Source organism: Necator americanus, chromosome IV, assembly GCF_031761385.1.
Source record: "Necator americanus strain Aroian chromosome IV, whole genome shotgun sequence".
Lineage (NCBI taxonomy): Eukaryota > Metazoa > Nematoda > Chromadorea > Rhabditida > Ancylostomatidae > Necator > Necator americanus.
Genome location: NC_087374.1, coordinates 35,835,435 through 35,853,156, shown reverse-complemented (window position 1 = coordinate 35,853,156; position 17,722 = coordinate 35,835,435). Strand labels below are relative to the sequence as shown.

At 42.0% G+C, this 17,722-nt stretch overlaps 1 protein-coding gene across 1 annotated transcript; it reads left to right on the top strand.

Moving 5' to 3' along the window:
- Window positions 1-5,562: 5,562 nt before the first annotated feature.
- RB195_003769 (uncharacterized protein) lies at window positions 5,563-16,609 on the top strand (the record flags this gene model as incomplete). Its single annotated transcript, XM_064201557.1, has 11 exons — window positions 5,563-5,702; window positions 6,424-6,603; window positions 8,317-8,408; window positions 8,614-8,780; window positions 9,159-9,317; window positions 11,464-11,615; window positions 11,702-11,840; window positions 12,670-12,782; window positions 14,658-14,823; window positions 14,965-15,021; window positions 16,472-16,609. 11 exons carry the CDS (start codon window positions 5,563-5,565, stop codon window positions 16,607-16,609), a joined length of 1,503 nt encoding a protein of 500 aa, XP_064057438.1.
- Between the last annotated feature and the right edge of the window lie 1,113 nt (window positions 16,610-17,722).

Below are 17,722 nucleotides of genomic sequence, written 5' to 3'. Positions count from 1 at the left end.
CCTTATGTCTTAGGTTTGCTTTTTGTCTTAGGCATACAGCAAAGATGCATTGAGGGTAACTCGACATTCAACACTTACAAGTATGTCTGTTGACGATCCATACATACATAGATAAGGAGGTCTAGCTGCGAGTCTGGCCTCCGCTACTGTCCTTAGTGACATGTACATGCAGACTTCGACAGCACCGTATACGGCTATGAAAAAGCTCGAATGGATGGAGAGAGCTGCTCAGACGTCTGATCAGCTACTCGTTTTGTAAAGACGTCAACATCTTTCCCCATCTTCTGAACCAGTCATCAAACATCGACTTCGGTTCTTTGGCCACTTCGTAAAGAGACCGTCACTTCGCTTTGTCTAAGCAGATCCTCTCTCAGAACAGGAAGAGACCAGTTTGGGTCCGGATGAATCCTCAGCTGGTCGTAATGGAACAGCCAACGATTCTTTTGGACCTGAACTGGCTTGGACAGAAGTGCTGAAAAAAAGATCTCAGAATTCTCGGTAGCCACTGGGGTAGCCACTCAAGGCAGATGCTATGCAGAAGAGTGGGAGATGAACAGGGGATTGAAGATCAAACAAGACGTACATGTTAAGGACGAGCACCCGTTGAAGATGCGAATAACCAGGTAAAAGTAAAACTAAAGTAAAACTTACCAAGCACATCTATGAAAATCCTGATACTATCCACAACAGAGTACGAGAGAGGATTTTGAACGCATAAGCCCCATCCACATATGCATTGACGCCGCTGCGCTGCCGTCTAGTAAGATCTACAATCTTGTGCGGATTGTCTTGATCTAGCGCAGATGGATTTCTCAGTAGGCCTTACAGCAGTCCATCACAGATAGGCATTGACTAAAATGTGCAACATGTGTGCTCCTTCGACACTGGGTTTCACGGTAAAGTATAAAATGAGGATTTTCGGAAGTTCTGGTGTGATTTTTGAATTACTCTTTGCTTCTCCGATCTACTTGTCAGATCCATGTGAACTACCGCGTATTTAAAGGTAATTGGTACCGTACTAGGGTAAAATGTAATTGGCGGAGTGGGGAGCACTCTGGCGTGACAGAATCTGAACACAAATCAGAGCTGTCCTACTACTGTAACATGGCGTTAATATGGCGAGCACATTATAGTTTGACTGTGCTACTACGGTAATAGCGTGTACTGACCTAGACTCAGAGCGCGAAAAAGGTCATGGAGCACAGCAGGCGCAAGGATGTCCATACACCACAGAAACTATTCTCGTCGTTGAACCGTTTCAAATTTGCATAATGACTGCTGCTAACTTGCTGATTCTTCGTTAGTTCACTCTAATTACTACTTTGTTGGAGCTTGCATTGAAGTCCAAGGAGGAATTCGACGAATGGCTCGCCGATCATGGATTGGTGTGGAAGCCCCACCTGTGGAAGTCCCCTCAAAGTTGCGAATCAGACGAATGTGAACAACCTTCACAAAAGCTAACCCAATGGCCCTCTTTAGGGCCACCAGCTTGCGAATACAAATCGAATCTATGTGAATAAAAGTTGGGATAAAATGTAGTTGGTGGGGGAGGCACTCAGTAGCGCCCTTATTTCGGGAATTAAATAAATAAATAGCAATAAATGCTGCTAAGCGCACCAGAGCTTAGAGGGGTACATAGAGGGGCGTTCTAACGTATCTCGTAGGGAATAAAGTGGTTCCCACGCCGGTTTTGCGAAGATGCGGAGGCACAGGCGAAACAGCAATGACAGATAGACGCATGGAGCATACAAGTGAACCTCGGTGGTGCTACTTAACGCCGAGTTGTGCAATCATCGTTGGCGTCGTGGCTTTCGGTAACCGCTTCCTCGAATCTCGGAACTCGAACCGGCGAAAACAGTTTCTGACAATAGCGTTTATCCCTTCAACCAATGCCCCGTTGATGTCTTGCTTGTCACAGCGAACGTACGGTAAAGAGGCTCCCATAGATTTTCCACGAAGGCCTCGGAGAAATTACGTATCCGATAGATATGCCCGAGAACATGCAAACAAGCCTCGGTGAAGCCACGGTCCAGTCATTCAAGGAGACACAGACAATCATCCTATGTGCTCTCCTGACTTGCTATAGGCGCACAGAGAACTGCACAGTTATAAACAAATTAAAGGCACCCTACGAATCTGAGATGGTACGGATTTCAGGTGGAGTGTTCGTATACGGGATAGTAGATTATGGAGAGGAGTATGATTCCGTCCATTTCTTCCTAATTCCCGTAAAAAACGGCCCGGAAGATGCGGCGCGCAAACAAGGATGGCGCGCTCCAGTCGAACTGATTGTAGAAAATATTGCGCCGGGACGTTCGAAGCCGTATCTTCCCGGCCATTTTCTACGGTAATTAGGAAGAAATGAACGTAATCACCCTTCTCTCAATAATCTACGATCCCGTATACGAATACTCCACCGGAAATCCGTAACACTCCAGATTCGTGGAGTGATGCCTTTAAGGAGGGCAAAAGGTAGTTGGGGTGGGGGAGGGTGTCCGTGCTATCGTTTTTTAATGGGCTTGTTTTTTTTGTGCGGAAAAACGTTCTTATTTCCCAAATTTTTTTTGTCTTTCCCATTTGAGAAGGGAGAAGGCGATGGTTCATCAGTCGACAGTTCATCACTGGAAGTGGATAGCTAGTCAGTCGGAGCATCATTCTTCGAAGATCCATTATATGTAGGCTGAAGGTACTAAGAGAAAAAAAGGAAAATAGAGGATCCCATCCCATCCCTTCCCAACCCAATAGCCTTCATAAAGGATACATCACTTAACTAAAAGGGTCTCTTTAGGGCTACGACCTTGTGAGTACGTTGTTGAATGCGAAGATCTCTCAGTTCTTTTTTTTTCTTTGGAAATATTACATGTTATGACTTAGCAATTCGTTTCTAGCAAGCCAATTTGAAGAGTTTGCTTGCAACCAGGCAGAAGTTGACATGATTGAGAGTTGAGTCCAGGTTGAGTGCTCCCAACATGAGTAGTTGGGAGCACTCAACGGCGGTCTTATTTCTGGACGCTCTATTTTACTTTTTCCTCCTTGTAACCTTAGCTGACATATCGTATATCCTCTAAGACTAATGCTTAGGTCTCAGCGCCCCGGGTGTTTTATTTACTAGGTGTCAAATGTGTGGTAGGGGAGACGCTCAAACTCAATTTTGTCCCTCAGTAACTTTAGCTTGCATGCCATAGGTCCTCTAAAACCAATGCTTAGGTCCTAGGGTCGAAATAAATATTTAATTATTTACTTCGAGAAATAAGGCACCGCTGATGCTCCCCCTCTTCAACTTCATCTTACCCGTTATTTACTTCCAGAAATAAGAGCGCGACAGAGTACCCTCCTACCCCAACTTCACAACACATCACCCTCCATGATTCTGAGAGGTACGTCAGAACAAACACTAATTCAAAAACCACACCATTACTTCATAAAATCCTCATTTTCCCGCCTTATCTTCAAATTCAGTCCCTGGGGAATGCACACAATACACATTTAAGTCGACGTCTATCCCTAATTGGTTAGTGTGGAGCGTCATGAAGAATTCACGTTGTACGTGACGTTCGGCTCGCACGGTTTTTGAAAACTTTACTGTTGGCCCGCCACTTGAAGGGTACTAGAGTTTGGAGGGCTGCAGCAGATCTTTCACTGTCGACGAATCGTTTAATCGCTCCCGACTGTACTAGACTACTTGATAAATATCCCCGCACTTTGGGGTTGCCTTTTTTTTTCGTACGTTTTACACTGTATCCATTGTTATTCTGCAACCTTATTTCATTATGAGCCGCTCACTTTGTTAAGCAAGTTTAACAAAGTGGCGTTCATCCAGAATAGTGTTTAGTGCAATATTTGATTCTATATTCCTTGTAGACCCTTTATAGCTTTTCTAGAACGAAGCTTACTTTACTGTGGCTTCAAATTGCACTAACTAGGACAACCTTTCTGGAGCGTTACCTCATTCCCATCGTCGCATCTAACTACAGAACTTCAAGGTGTAATACAAAGCGCTACAACGAAACAAAAAAAAAAACAAAGGACATTTTGTTATACTCTGCTGAAGACACATCACGTTATAAAGAATATTATTTGGTCTACATCTATTGTAGTAGGGCTAGAACGAAACGGTTACGTACAATGCTGGGATAAAATGAAGTTTGGGGGAGGGGGAGTGACTCAGTGGTGCCCTGTTTCTGAAAGTAAACGACTAATTCAGTCGGTCCCCTAAGACCTAAGTATTATGTCAGGATCTATGTCATGTAAGCTAACGTTAGTAAAGTTAAGAGAAAAAGTAAGATAGAAATTCCAGAAATAAGAGAGCCACTGAGTGCTCCCTCACCCATTTTCCCCAATGCGGACGGTTTCTAGTATGGTTTCTACTTTTTGTGATTACATTTGGTTCTTTTATTATCGCACGCTTTCGAAGTCATACATACACCCAAATAGGAAGACATCCGTTTCCATAGTTTTTCTACATTGCGCCGCAGGACGTACTGGATACGGAAATGAATACGCGAAGCCAGAAGTGGTAGCCTGCTGCGGCAAACGATGCGTATGGGATATTTGCACATTTTGGCTCGCGCGACATCGAATTCCAGCCACCATTCGTTACCGCATGACAGATCAAACGCATCAGGCCGGGTCATTGTGAGTTAAAGTCATCACTCCACGAATCTGAGGTGGTGCGCATTTCAGGCGGAGTATTCGTATACGGCATAGTAGATTATGGAGAGGAGGGTAATTCCGTCCATTTCTTGCTAATTGCCGTAAAAAACGGCCCAGAAGATGCGGTGCGTGCGCAAGGCTAGCGCGCTCCAATCGAATTCGTTGTAGAAAGTAGCGCGCCGGAACGCCCGAAGCCGTATTTACCGGGCCGTTTTTTACGGCAATTAGAAGGAAATGGACGGAATTACCCTCCTCTCCATAATCTACTATGCCGTATACGAATACTCCACCTGAAATCCGTACCTCCTCAGATTCGTGGAGTGATGTCTTTAATTCTCGTCTTGCTCTTTCCCTTACTTGAAGAAAACCACGAAGACGGCTCTAAGGGGTGTCCTGGTGCGTTTCTAACACTAATACACGGGATTAGAAATGAATCATGGACGCGGAGATTTTTGACTCGCTGATCACGATTGCAACATCAAATGAAGTTGATCCTGTTTTGTGAGTGTTGCCACTTCAGTTAACCTACCGTATAGTCGAATCAAAACGGAGTGAAGCTTGATGCTGTAGCGAAGATCTTAACTCGATCGGAACCTCTAGCTCCACTGTGCCGCTTCGAGCGCAGCGGAAGCACGCTTACGCAACAACAGGAAGCTTCTGGACCTTTTGACCTGACTATGACCGTCCAACGCCTTCAACTGATCTGATGCGATACGTTAGCGGCTTTTCTGCACGGATGCGCCGTCGATCAGCAGCTTTGTCGGAGGCGGGGCATCAGTGTGCACCTGTCCACCGCCAAAGAAGGGTCACGTCAGGCCGTGTGAACGCGTTTTTCAGCAATTGTATTGTGTAAATGTGTTTTCGGATGGATCGACACTATCCAACATCTGAACACGTTCTATTGTTGAGATGACTGATGATGAAAACCAATTTCGACGTCGTGTTGTTATAAAGGAAGATGACGCTAAAATGGTTTTACTGGATAATGGCGACAGAATAGGTGATGCTGGCTGCAACACGACAGAGGGAGAAGCTGAGGAGGAGCTTAGGTAAAAGTTCACAAATTAGAATTGAAATCAAATTGTTTGATATTCCTTGTTTCGAAAATTTTTCTGGATTATGATAGTATGGTTTGATCTGAAGTAGGTGCTAGACTGGTTGGGGAGAGGGACCGTGGGCGTTGTCTTTTTGAGGTATTCTACGCTAATTTTGTTCAAAAAAGGTCTCTTTAAGTGTTAAATCAGCTCTGGTATTGGGCCTACGTATGGTTTATGGATTGGATTTTTGACTATGAGTTAAAGGCATCACCCACGAATCTGAGGTGGTACTGATTTCAATTGGAGTATTCATGTACGGTATAGTAGATTATGGAGAGGGGGTGATTCCGTCTATTTCTTCCTAGTTGCAGTAAAAAAAAACGGCCTGGAAGATGCAGCGCGTACACTAGGCTGGCGCGCTCCAATCGAAGTCGTTGTAGAAAGCCGTAACGCTCGAAGCCGCATCTTCCGGGCCGTTTTTTTACGGCAATTAGGAAGAAATGGACGGAATCACCTCCCTCTCCTTAATCTACGATTCTCCTTAATCTACGATCCCGTGTACGAATACTCCACGTGAAAGCCGTGCCACCTCAGATTCCTGGAGTGATTCCTTTAAAGAAAGTAGGCGCGGCAATTCAGTAGTTTCCATATATTCATACATACATATACATGGCTGAGGTGTAAATGAAAGTAAAGACATATCTTTTGCTCTTCACTAGCTTCTTTCTTTCAGCAGATGTGGAATACGAAGGGTTGTAAAGCGAAGGTCTCGGAAGGAGCTGGAGCGGATACATTTTCAAATGGTAAATGAGCGAGTGGTTGAGGACGTCACGCTAGAGGTGCTCTACAAGCCGCACACTCTAACAATTCTCGCGTGTTTGTGCGCATTTCTTTGCTACAAAGCTTTCTCTGGGTCTGTTTTTTTTTGTGTACTGTATGGTTACTCACTATAGCTCTTGTTCAAGTCCCTCGCTTTGTTGTGTTTAAATAGATTGCGACTATTTGATTCATTTATGTAGATTATAACGAATTTAAAGGCACACTTCGAGGTATTTTTGAAAGTGTTCCTTGAAGAAGTGAATAAGATACAGGACGTAGTTTGCAAGAATCACTGCGAAACATGCCATACAAATGCGTAGAATTCGTATGGCCAAGTCAAAATTACCTGAAGCTCGGCGCAGTTGCGTAAGCGGCTGCGCCCGAAGCTGTGCGGTGAGGTGTGATCTATGTGGGACTCTCGCTAGCTTCGTTTATCTCTGCAGTCCCAGTGAAACTAACGACGGTCCCAGCTCTATTCCATCCGCTAGCAAGACAGCGGCGATTCGAACCCGAGTTGTTCCCAGGTTCGGGTCGTTTTGACCCGTCTTTACCAGTGCTTGTCTCCGCCTATGTGATGTTTCAGGACAAAACAATGCCTTAGATACTGCGCATATTCGCAAAATGAACATGAGGAAACTTTGCAAAGCTACAGTTTCAACTTATTAGAAATCAGTCGATGACACAATCTATCATTCCACATTTGCTCTGCTTTAGATTTGTTATTAGATCCCACAGCTAGTGTGACTTCAGACTTTTATTTATAGAGATATCATTTTGGTCCTTTCTAGTTGTGCATGAATTGTATATTTGCACCATTTTCCTGGTGTGCATATATGCGGATCTCGACTGCGACTGTGAAGTTGTCTTAGTCGTGCACATTTAGACGCAAAAAAAAAATTATGGCAGAGATATAATCACTAAAAAGCTGGAAATTGAAGTCTTTGAGCGCTGGGATAGCAGGACAAACGATAAATGTGATGAAAAAGAATCTTTCTAAAGTCGTGCGATCCTTAAGGAACAATAATAGTGTTCTTAAAGAAAAAGAGACTAAAAAAACAAAGGGGCTCCGAGGAAGTTCGTTCGGAAAGGTTCCGAGTCATCCTCGACCATCTCGTTGACGGAATACCTGTAGGATCAAGTAAGGATAAGGATAAAGTGTCTGGCGTTAATCAATGCGCTTAGGCTGCGCCATCACGTTCACTTCAATTCAGAATCGCTTGAGGTTTACGAACTGGCCTGTACAATGACTTGCGGGGCTAGCCAATGGGTCTAGTCACTGCGTTTATCCTCCCAGATAAGTCTGGTATCAATTTATCGATCCCGGAGGGGTGAAAGGCTTGGTGAGTACTCGTGCGGATTCGAACCCCCTATCGTGCAGGCAGCGGAACGTGTAACCGCCACACCACACCCGCCTCGTGGGATCAGGCAGGCTTCAAAACAGAACGAACAAAAACGTTTACTGCAACAGTCTTCAGCCTTTAAGGCTTTCTCCCTACAATCCCTTTTTCAGCTTTTTGTCCCTATTTGTAGACTTAAAGGGGAAATTGTTGCTGGGGAGGGGACCACTCAGCATTTATCTCTCGACGTTCTAACGTTTACTTATTTCTCTTAGTAACTTAAGGTTACATGTCATACATCTTCTAAGACTAATGCTTACGCCTTAGGGCCCTAATTGATTTGATTATTTACTTCGAGAAATAAGGGCGCCATTCTGTCCCCCTCTCTAACTACATTTTACAGGACTTGATAGGATATTTAGACCACAAGATGCCCGTTAAGGTCTTTCCGAACATGTTTTGTGTCTCAGATATGACCGAGGAACTGATGCAAATGTTTATGATGGATGTATGGGTACATTTGCTCTCTTCTTAGTTGTAAGTGCGCTTGCTTTTCCTAACGGTGAGTCAACTACATGTTTACTAATGTAATGCGTTTTTGAAGTCGCTGTATTGTTTCTCTTTTTCCCGCGTATTGTGACCTTCATTATTTGGTGAATATGATGTTTATCATTATGGCTATGGTAATAAGTGCCACATCCACAAGATAATAGTTTTCTTTCTCTCCCAGCTATTAAAACCACTTTCATTTAATGTACTAATTTTAGGGCCATTCATCAGGCCACACCCAGTTTTGTGGAGGATTATTTTTGGCATGTCTGTTGTCTATCTGATGATCTTGCAGTTTACGCTCTTTCAAACATACAGCGATATAAAAAAAGTACTCTCCTGGCTAGATCCGGATGGTCTCAGTCACGAAAAACTTGAAGAGAAAGTTAGAAAATTTCATTTCTATTTCCATTTGTCAATATTTGTTTGGATTCACACCCATCTTCGTATGACAGTTTCTCTAGATTGCAGATATAGTAGGGTCAGAACGACATGAAGGACAGTGCAGTTGCGTGAGCGGCTGCACTTAAATTGACGCGGTGAAGATAGGAGGTGGAATCGAGGTAGAACCATCGCGAACCGCAGCAGTGAACGGTGGTGGTACGGGTCCTCATTCGATCCTAACAGTCCGCTTCGGGCGCAACCGCTTACGCAATTGCACTGTTCTTCATGTCGTTTTTACTCTACTATATGTTTGAATTTATTGTTACTTGGAGAAGCTTCAACCAAGTTTCACTTTCCTTCAATTTCAGTTACGTTTAAGGCATACGCCGTTAACTGCTCCGATGTTTCACTTGGCCGAATTTGGAGCCACGTGGATATTTTTGCTGTTGGCCATTTTCTTGGATGGGCGATGAAAGCCTTGTTGATAAGGCATGGTATACTGTGTTGGTATATCAGTATTGCTTGGGAGCTTACCGAGGTGGGTAGACTTCAAAATCATTCACAGTCAACGACCTGCAAATTGCAAATGTCGAATGACATATATGCCAATAATAGCCAACATGTGATTTTTCCTCCAATATTTCTTTATGTGAAATTTAGCATTCTGTTCCAAGGAAAAAAAAAAGTAGACGAAATAATGCCGCTTTCCGTGTGTTGTAAGGACAACACGTGTACCCACTTCTCCGACTGGAGTACGATTCTATCGTTTGTTATCTGTTGTTCCTTTCTTGTTAGTCATATTACCGACACTTGTAGTCGAGTCAAAATGACATGAAGCACGGAGCAGTTGCGTAAGGCTCCATGCTTCATGTCGGCTTGTGTTCTTTTTTGTAATTTTGGCCGCTGTCCAAAATGTTTCTGACGTTTTGTGCGGAGTGACTTCGGATTCGTGTGACAGCTATGCCAAATGGATGGGCATCATGAACTTCCGTGCGATGAGTCACAAGTGCTCATCAAGGTCAGGTTTTGCACAAATGTTCGGATTTCCTTTCCCGTATCCTTTGAGATAAAAGGAAGACAGAAATTGAAGGTTTTTGAGTACTCCGTTTTGCACCGACCTAATTGATGTTGTCCTTTGACAGTATAGCTGTTTATGACATCAAAATGTTGAGCGAGATTTATCGAATTGATGTGCTGCTAGGGGTCAGATAAACGCTTACGAGTGCTTTGTACATGTTCGCAGCTGTTGTAGTTCTGTAGGGAAGTGCGGAAAGTAGTGGATCAGTTTATTCTTAATACGGGGCTTTCGGAGCCACGTGGTTTTCAAGTCTCCGTCAGACAAATGTACACGAACATTCAGGAATGGCTACCAATTTGCTTTCGTTCCTTCTTGTTTGAGTCTCTCATGTGGTGATTGTTGATTAAGTAGCTAGAAACAGATGTCCATTTCGGCTTGATTAGAACATGCAATGCAACAATCATCGCATGCCGACAGCACAGCAAAAGATTCGTATCCATAACGAGCTGCTCTACCTTTGACATGAACACGAAGGCTAGCATAAGCGTCGATCGTTGCTTCATCGCCAAGGCTTTAAGCTACCTTTAATAATTACCTGCCCAGCGAAATAAAGAGTAACTCAAGCATTCGCCCAAGAGCATCATGACCCGTCTGATGGTAAGTTAGGTTGTTTGTTGAGGAGCTCAAAGACGGCCTGCATAACAACCATGTTGGAGACATTAGTGTGCAGAGAGACATGACCATGTCACATCTTCTTTTGAAGTTCGTTTTTCGGAGAAGGCCAAAAAACATGCTGGTATCAGAAGGATGCGCGGGAAACACCTGACTTCTCGTAGTTTTTTTTTATTATTTCTTTTCCTTTTTCCATAATACATCTACGCAGTCTTAGCGAAGTCCTTTTTCCATTAGTTTCGTTTAGGTATTAAGGCAAGTGTAAGATCTTATTTCGTACGGATTTAATTGCTGTGCAATTCTTTTTGGTTTAACTGTGCACTGCTAGCATCCTTTATCGTAGTTATGTCAGGAGGATGTTTTTTTGCGCCTTACAAAAGAAAAACCGCTAATCATGCAGCTACATGACGAAATGAAGAAGAACAAAATGTAGTCCCTGCATTCTATAATCACCGTGTTAGTAACCGTCATTAGTTAATGAGAGATCTTTCAATTAATCTAATCTTTCAATTTTACAAGTGGTTTTGGGGTATTACTTCTTTGCGTTAGTTGACTTTACTTCATCCGTGGATTCACTTTCTAAACTTTGGGGTAGGGTGGTAACAGTTAATCAGAGTTGTCAATTAGGTCACTCATTTAATTCTTAGCTTCAGCATTATCTCATAAGGATCGTCATTGTGTGATTGATCTATTTATGCAGAGCAACCTTTGTGAACTTTTCCATATTGTGTCATCAGAATTACTCTTGGTCGAATAGATCCGAAAACTCGTGGACGAACAGTTACGAAAATGCATTGCACATCATAGAATCGATTTTAGCTACACTTTCGTGACAGTTTTGATAACCACCAAGGTGTTGTCATTCGAAATCGTCGCCTCTCTCTGTGAGTGACGAGATCATCATACGTGGTGTGGTACACTAACGTGTGGAAGTCGACTAGAGCCGAATTGGTATACATTCTGAAACTATGTGATGGATCATGCGTTGTTTTAGGTGGTGTTCACGAAGCTTCTACCTAATTTTGAGGAGTGTTGGTGGGATGCAATAATTTTGGATATACTTGTGTGCAATGGACTGGGTATCTGGTTTGGCTTGAAAGTGTGCAGCTTTTTTCAGATGAGGCAGTTTCATTGGGAAAGTATCAAGTGAGTTTTATAATTTTATTTGCCAAAGCGTTCCTTCCTTGCTCGTTTTGAAGGCTGATAAGAATAAGTTCCTTGGTTTCTTTTAGGGACATAAAGTCTCACCGTGGTCGCTTCAAACGGGCAGTAATGCAGTTTTTACCGGAAAGTTGGACGGAACTGCATTGGTTCAACTCTAATGCGTTCAAAAGAACGATGGCTGTTTACTTATTTGTTCTGATTTGGCTTGTAAGTTTTGATATATCTGCGATGCAATGGTTCTCTATTCAGATTTTCAGAGAATACATGTAATTGTGAAATTTCTAACAGATCTTCTAACAGCAAATTTTCAACTGACCGAAATGTTCGTACGCTATACCTACAACTATTCGATTGACAATCTCAAGCAAAACCCAAGATTGTTAACACTTTCCAGGCTCTGACGAAGGCGACAACGCCGAAACGTTGGCCATAATAAAGACTATTAGCAAACTTGACTATTGCTTGACTTTGTCAATCGAATACTTGCAATCTATACTATGCCAAGATTCAAGGAAGGTCGAACTTTTATTTCCCTTAATCGTCCTAAAAAAGCGGCGTGAGAACCGCATTAGTTCCTAATAGCTGCGTTAGAACACACCACTCTTGTACACGCTCCGTATCCACGAATGACCGTTCAAAAATCAATGAATTCTAATCAGCAGCCTTTTCAAGTGGAACCAATGAATGCGCTCTTGGGGATCACGGATGTACAGGGATGGCGCGTTCTCACATACGTTGAATGAACTAAAGCGCACCCGGTTTTTCAGAACGATTGGGAAGAATGGAGTGGGATCGCGCTCATACTCATGATCTACTTCCCTAGCTCTATATTTGCCAACAAAGACCCCAATATCGTTTATTTCGTCATACGCTGCCTTTAAGATTATGTCCAATTGCTGACATCACTATTCTGCGTATTCAATTCGTAACTGAAGCGAAGCATTTTTTCTTACTATTTACACGTCTTTTTTTTAATGAAAGACTTCTGCAGATCGCGATATACCTTCTGCGATGTTGAAGCTAATTTTTATTTCAGCTCACAGAATTGAATACTTTCTTTCTGAAGCATGTGTTTGCCGTGGACACAAAACATCCTTTTGTTTTTTGGAGGATCATTTTAATTGCACTCATTTCGGCCCCATCCATCAGGTAATAAAGGTTGATTAAACAAATAATGAAAGCTATAACACATGTACTCTCTCTCAGAACTTCCAATGATGTATTTGCTTCAAAATTCAACCGGCTTCTTAAACGCTTTAGGAGGATTTTGATGTAGTTTTTTCTCTAACAGTGTATTGTTTGGTATAATCGTACCAAAAACATGAAACACTTCTTACAAATCTGAAAATGAGATGGGTCAGTGGCTCCAAACTTTCCTTTTCTGTGATACTTGTAAACAAGGTCCTGGGCCCTTCCCGCTGGTAGGAAGAGCCTGACTTCGAATTTTTCCGGATCGGTGAACCGGGTTGAAATTCTCGTTCGCCCCATTTTGTTAATTCTGAATTGGCGGAGATCATCCATCCTACTGTCAACCTTCCTTTGGGACGCCGTCAGCTCGTTTTCCATTCGTACATGTATCTTGCCACAGGTGCCCAATAGGTGCACTCTCGAAGGGACATGAACATATTTTTAACTGAAAGAGGAAATCACTTTCACTCAAGAAAAAAAACAAAAAGACGAGAAGGCTTTTGCTTAGTCAAAGACAAAATTTTCAAAAGAATTTGTAGAAGCAATATTTTGTGCAAATTATCATCCTTTGGCTTTATGGGGAATTTCACGCGTAAGGTTTTGGAAGGGGTGGAAAAGATGCTTGGGAACCAATAAACCTACATTTAGTGCGAAATGGTTATCGCATTCATGGTCAGCACATGTTGAAGCCCATGTTGTACTGTCGGTTCAAGACTTCTGACTTATGGTGCAACTGCGTAGGCGTTTTTGTTCCCGTTGGAATCTTCGCTGACTCCAATTGGGTTTCCATTCGCAAGTCGTGTCGTTTCGACCACTCTGTAGAAGGTTTCTTCATTTTGTGACGGCTGTGGGGCTGAGGCGCCATTATTTCGAGTGCAACAGCTTACGCATTTGGACCACAAGTCAGATTATTTTTGACTCGACTGCAGGTGAATGGCTCCTAGAAATAAGGTAAAATGAATGAAACGATCAAGCGTTTTCTTGCAAAGCATCTACATACCCTCAACAAGATTATATGTACAAGGACTATGTGGAATAGGTTATTTTCTACTTCGTCCAGTATATAATGGAAATATCGGTGGGTAACCGTCATAAATTTTTCTGACTATTTCCGTCCAGAACTTTCTTCTTAGTTCAGGAGACTTTTTCACTTTGGATCTATGAACATTTTCAACGCAACTTGGATAATGCGATCTGATGAGCTCCTTATAATGTCGCCAAAGAAGCGAAGACCTGTTTTCCTGTAACCTGTTTAAGATGACAAAATGTTTTTTTATTGTCATTCGACAGTTCACCACATTCACTTCCGCGATAAGTTTTTCGCCATCCTCTAGTGCTGCCCAGACCTCCGATCCATACATTATGACAGTTAATACCGGATAAGTAGACTTGCAGCTTGATTTCGTTATCTATATGGGTCGAACACAAACACTTTGTCAGCGAATTTGATTGGAGACGGTCGTTAGTTACCCGCAGCCGAAATAAGTCCCTGCAGAGGAGGCTGTCGGTAGGCCAGAGCAGGGATATCTTAGGCTAGCTGTGATCAGTAAGCCACGCACATTCCAACAACGTAGCAACGTAGAAAGAGGAAACAAATTCAGAAAATAAAAATGCTAAAAATGAAGCAAGAACGTAGAAGATTTACGGGAACATAACAACATCAGAAAACATAAATGAAGCTGAAAACGTTCCAAAATAAAAGTTAAAAAGTATAAGAACGAGAGCCTGGTCGTTGGAAGACGTATATTTATTTGCTTCACACAAAAAAAAACACTACCATTTTCTATTTCTGGGATTTCGTGTGCAATTGTTCGATATATGTTCGATATATTTCAGGCAATTTTATCTGTACGCTACGGACCCTTTAGTGAAAAGAATTGGTATGCAGTGTTGGATATATTGTGCAGTTACGGCTCTTGAAGCTGCTATATGTGTAAAGTTTGGGCGGCACATGTTTCCCGATTTGCCCATCTATCCTATTATCGCATGGATTGGGTTCCTGGTGAGTAATTTACATTTTATTTTGAAGTAGTAGCATGTGGCAATTTTAGAAGCTTTGTTAAAATATTCACCAAAAATAAGTCGCATCCGTGTCGTAGTGGCTATGGTGTGCCGACATACCTAGCCTATTCAATCGTTTCAGGTTATTGGAACGTTCTTCAGCGTTTGGCTGTCGGTATGGTGGGCTCGTTTTGTTTCAGTAAGTTGTATCTCTCCACTCTGTTTCTATCGAATTTTTTTTCGATATCGAAGTCCAGACTGTTTATGTTGTTCACTTCGGTTCCTTCTTGATGTGGTAACAAATCCCTGAGAAGAAACCGCACTTATATTATTTCTCAAAATATTTGTTCAAATTTTTATTTTGCGGATTTCACGGAAAAGGCTCGGCGATCAGTGCAACAATTATCAGCATCGATAGGTTTCGGCGTAGACAGCCTGAATCGAAGTTCAATCCTTTTCACTTTAAAGCTACCCAAACACATCTTTCTTCGTTAAAACCATGCTGAGCTTCGTGATAAATTGAATATTGTGAAAGACAATACGTAAATTTGTTTTTTTTTTTTTTACTAGGAACGGTTTTTATCGTACTGTAAGTAGGTATATGTCAGTTTTATGGCCACTACGTGAAAGTACAATCTGGTTTGTATACGTAGCTGCAGAAGCGTATATATAAATACTAAAAAGGAAGAATATGTTTAGAGGTCATAACAAGATAAGTACCGAGGTCTTCCATTGGAAAGCATAATGATAAGGAGTGTGACTGCACAGTTACCGATAACAGTGAAGGAATTAAACCGTATTCATTTATCTAAATGATCGTGTGCACGTCGGATGTCGCTTCAAATAGTGTTGTAGGATATCGATCACCAGTTCTGCGTAAAAGATAAAGTGGTTGATGTTGATCGATCCTTTGAGAAGTGTTTTCGAAGTTCGAATTCAATTCATAATTATGGGGATTTATTAGCGCAGATGCGTCCACGCACTTTGCAGCGTTCACTCGGTATATAAAATCAGTGTTTTCTTCTCCTAGACAAGTCTGCTATCAATCCGTCGACTTCGGAGGAACTAATGGTTAAAGTTAGACTTAGGCGGAATCTATTATCAGTCGCCCAAACCATATATTTCATGGTGCTGACCTCTTATCCTTACACTACACCTGTCTTTGCAACACTTAGTGGTTTAAGAGACGAACGCTATTTGAAGATTATTCAAGGCTAGTGTTATCAGTGCTTGCAGAAACATCCCCCCGGTCCTTACAAGTGCTCTATTTTCCGCGTACGTGTTCATTCCACCAGCTTGCGAATACAAATCGAAAATGTGTGAATAAAAGGTGGGGTAAAATGCAGTTGGGTGAAGCTCTTATTTCTATAAGTAAATAACTAAACTAGTCGGGGCCTAAGACCTAAGTAGTTTTAGAGGATCTATGACAAGCTAAAGTTACTAACGAAAAAAGTAAAATAGAGAGTCCATAAATAAGAGCGCGGTTTAGTGGTCTCCACCCCCAACTACAACTTTCCATTTTATTTTCCATATCCATTTTACACGAAAAGGAGAAAACTTGGTTTTTTCTTCCAACGTTTACTCTTTAAAAATCTAGAATGCTCTAAGATTGTCTCTCTTTCCCGTTGTTTTCTATACCATTCATTTAGAACACGAAGGAGTTCGACTTCAATGGCGAAAAACGTGTTTGCTACATAGATTCCTCCCACGAAAATCTTGGAGCGATCCACGACGATGTGTGTCGTCGTCGACATGATCTCGGTTTTTCTGAATCCGATTTGCAGTAAAAATCAGAGCAGTTTGTTCGTTGCAAGAGATGGGTTCGGGAACTGCTCGAAATAGTTGTTTAGTGAACGATGATAAGGGACCCTATCACTTTGTATTTGATTTTTTGTTTAAAACCTATTTTCAAAGAAGCATTACAACTTACGTAGTAGTTTCAAAATGGTCAGATCCCGTAGGAATATTTGTTTGTCATTTTAACTCCATCTTCATCTTCGTTCATCCCTTTTGAGCAGCAGCAACTTTGTAATTTGTGTTGGTCTATGGATTGTGAACCTTCTTTCTAACACACTGTGTTAGAATACGAACACACACACACTTTACAAAGCAATTGCGAACTAAAATATTATCGAAATATGAAAATATTGTGGAAGTACGAAGTCAATCAAATCATGTAAATCTTAACAAGAGAAAAATGTGAACTTAAGAGAACGTACTTCTAGACGAATTAGAGATAATTCCAGAGATTACGTAAATTTTTAAAATGTATATGTTGTTGATAACACCAGACAGATTCGAGATACCCCTCAAACACCATGCATTTGCTTTTTTCGTTACTTTCAAAGCGAGCTACGTGGTAGAACGTAGATCACAAGTATCAGTTCAGACTACAGACCGGACTGTAACCTTCTTGAATGGAACATTGACAGAAGCCTTCTTCGTTTTCTGAGGGCATTCGAATAGTTTGCCGGACAGACGTGGCTGAAGTCTCGGAACCTTCATAATGTCTCGTATTCATGGATTTGCAGAGGACTGCGCGTTTTAACCATGGTACTTGTTAAGTACGCATCTGCAATGCCAACTGCGGAAATATTTACAATCTTTGCATTTAAAGACAGCATACCACGAATATGATGTAGTGAGGGAAACTGCTGGAAAAACTAGAGATGGGGTTGTAGATTCAGTGATCATCTCTCCCTAATCGTTGTAAAAAAAACCGGCGTAAAAGGCTTTGTTTTTCACGACGATTTCGATTGCAACGCGCCATCTTTGTACGCGGGTGGCATCTAGCTACGCAGCGGTCGAAAGCCAATGAGTTCTCCTCGACTGCCTATTCCAATGGAACCAATGAATATGTTGCTGAGGGAACCAGAGCGTATATATAGAGAAGCGTTCTA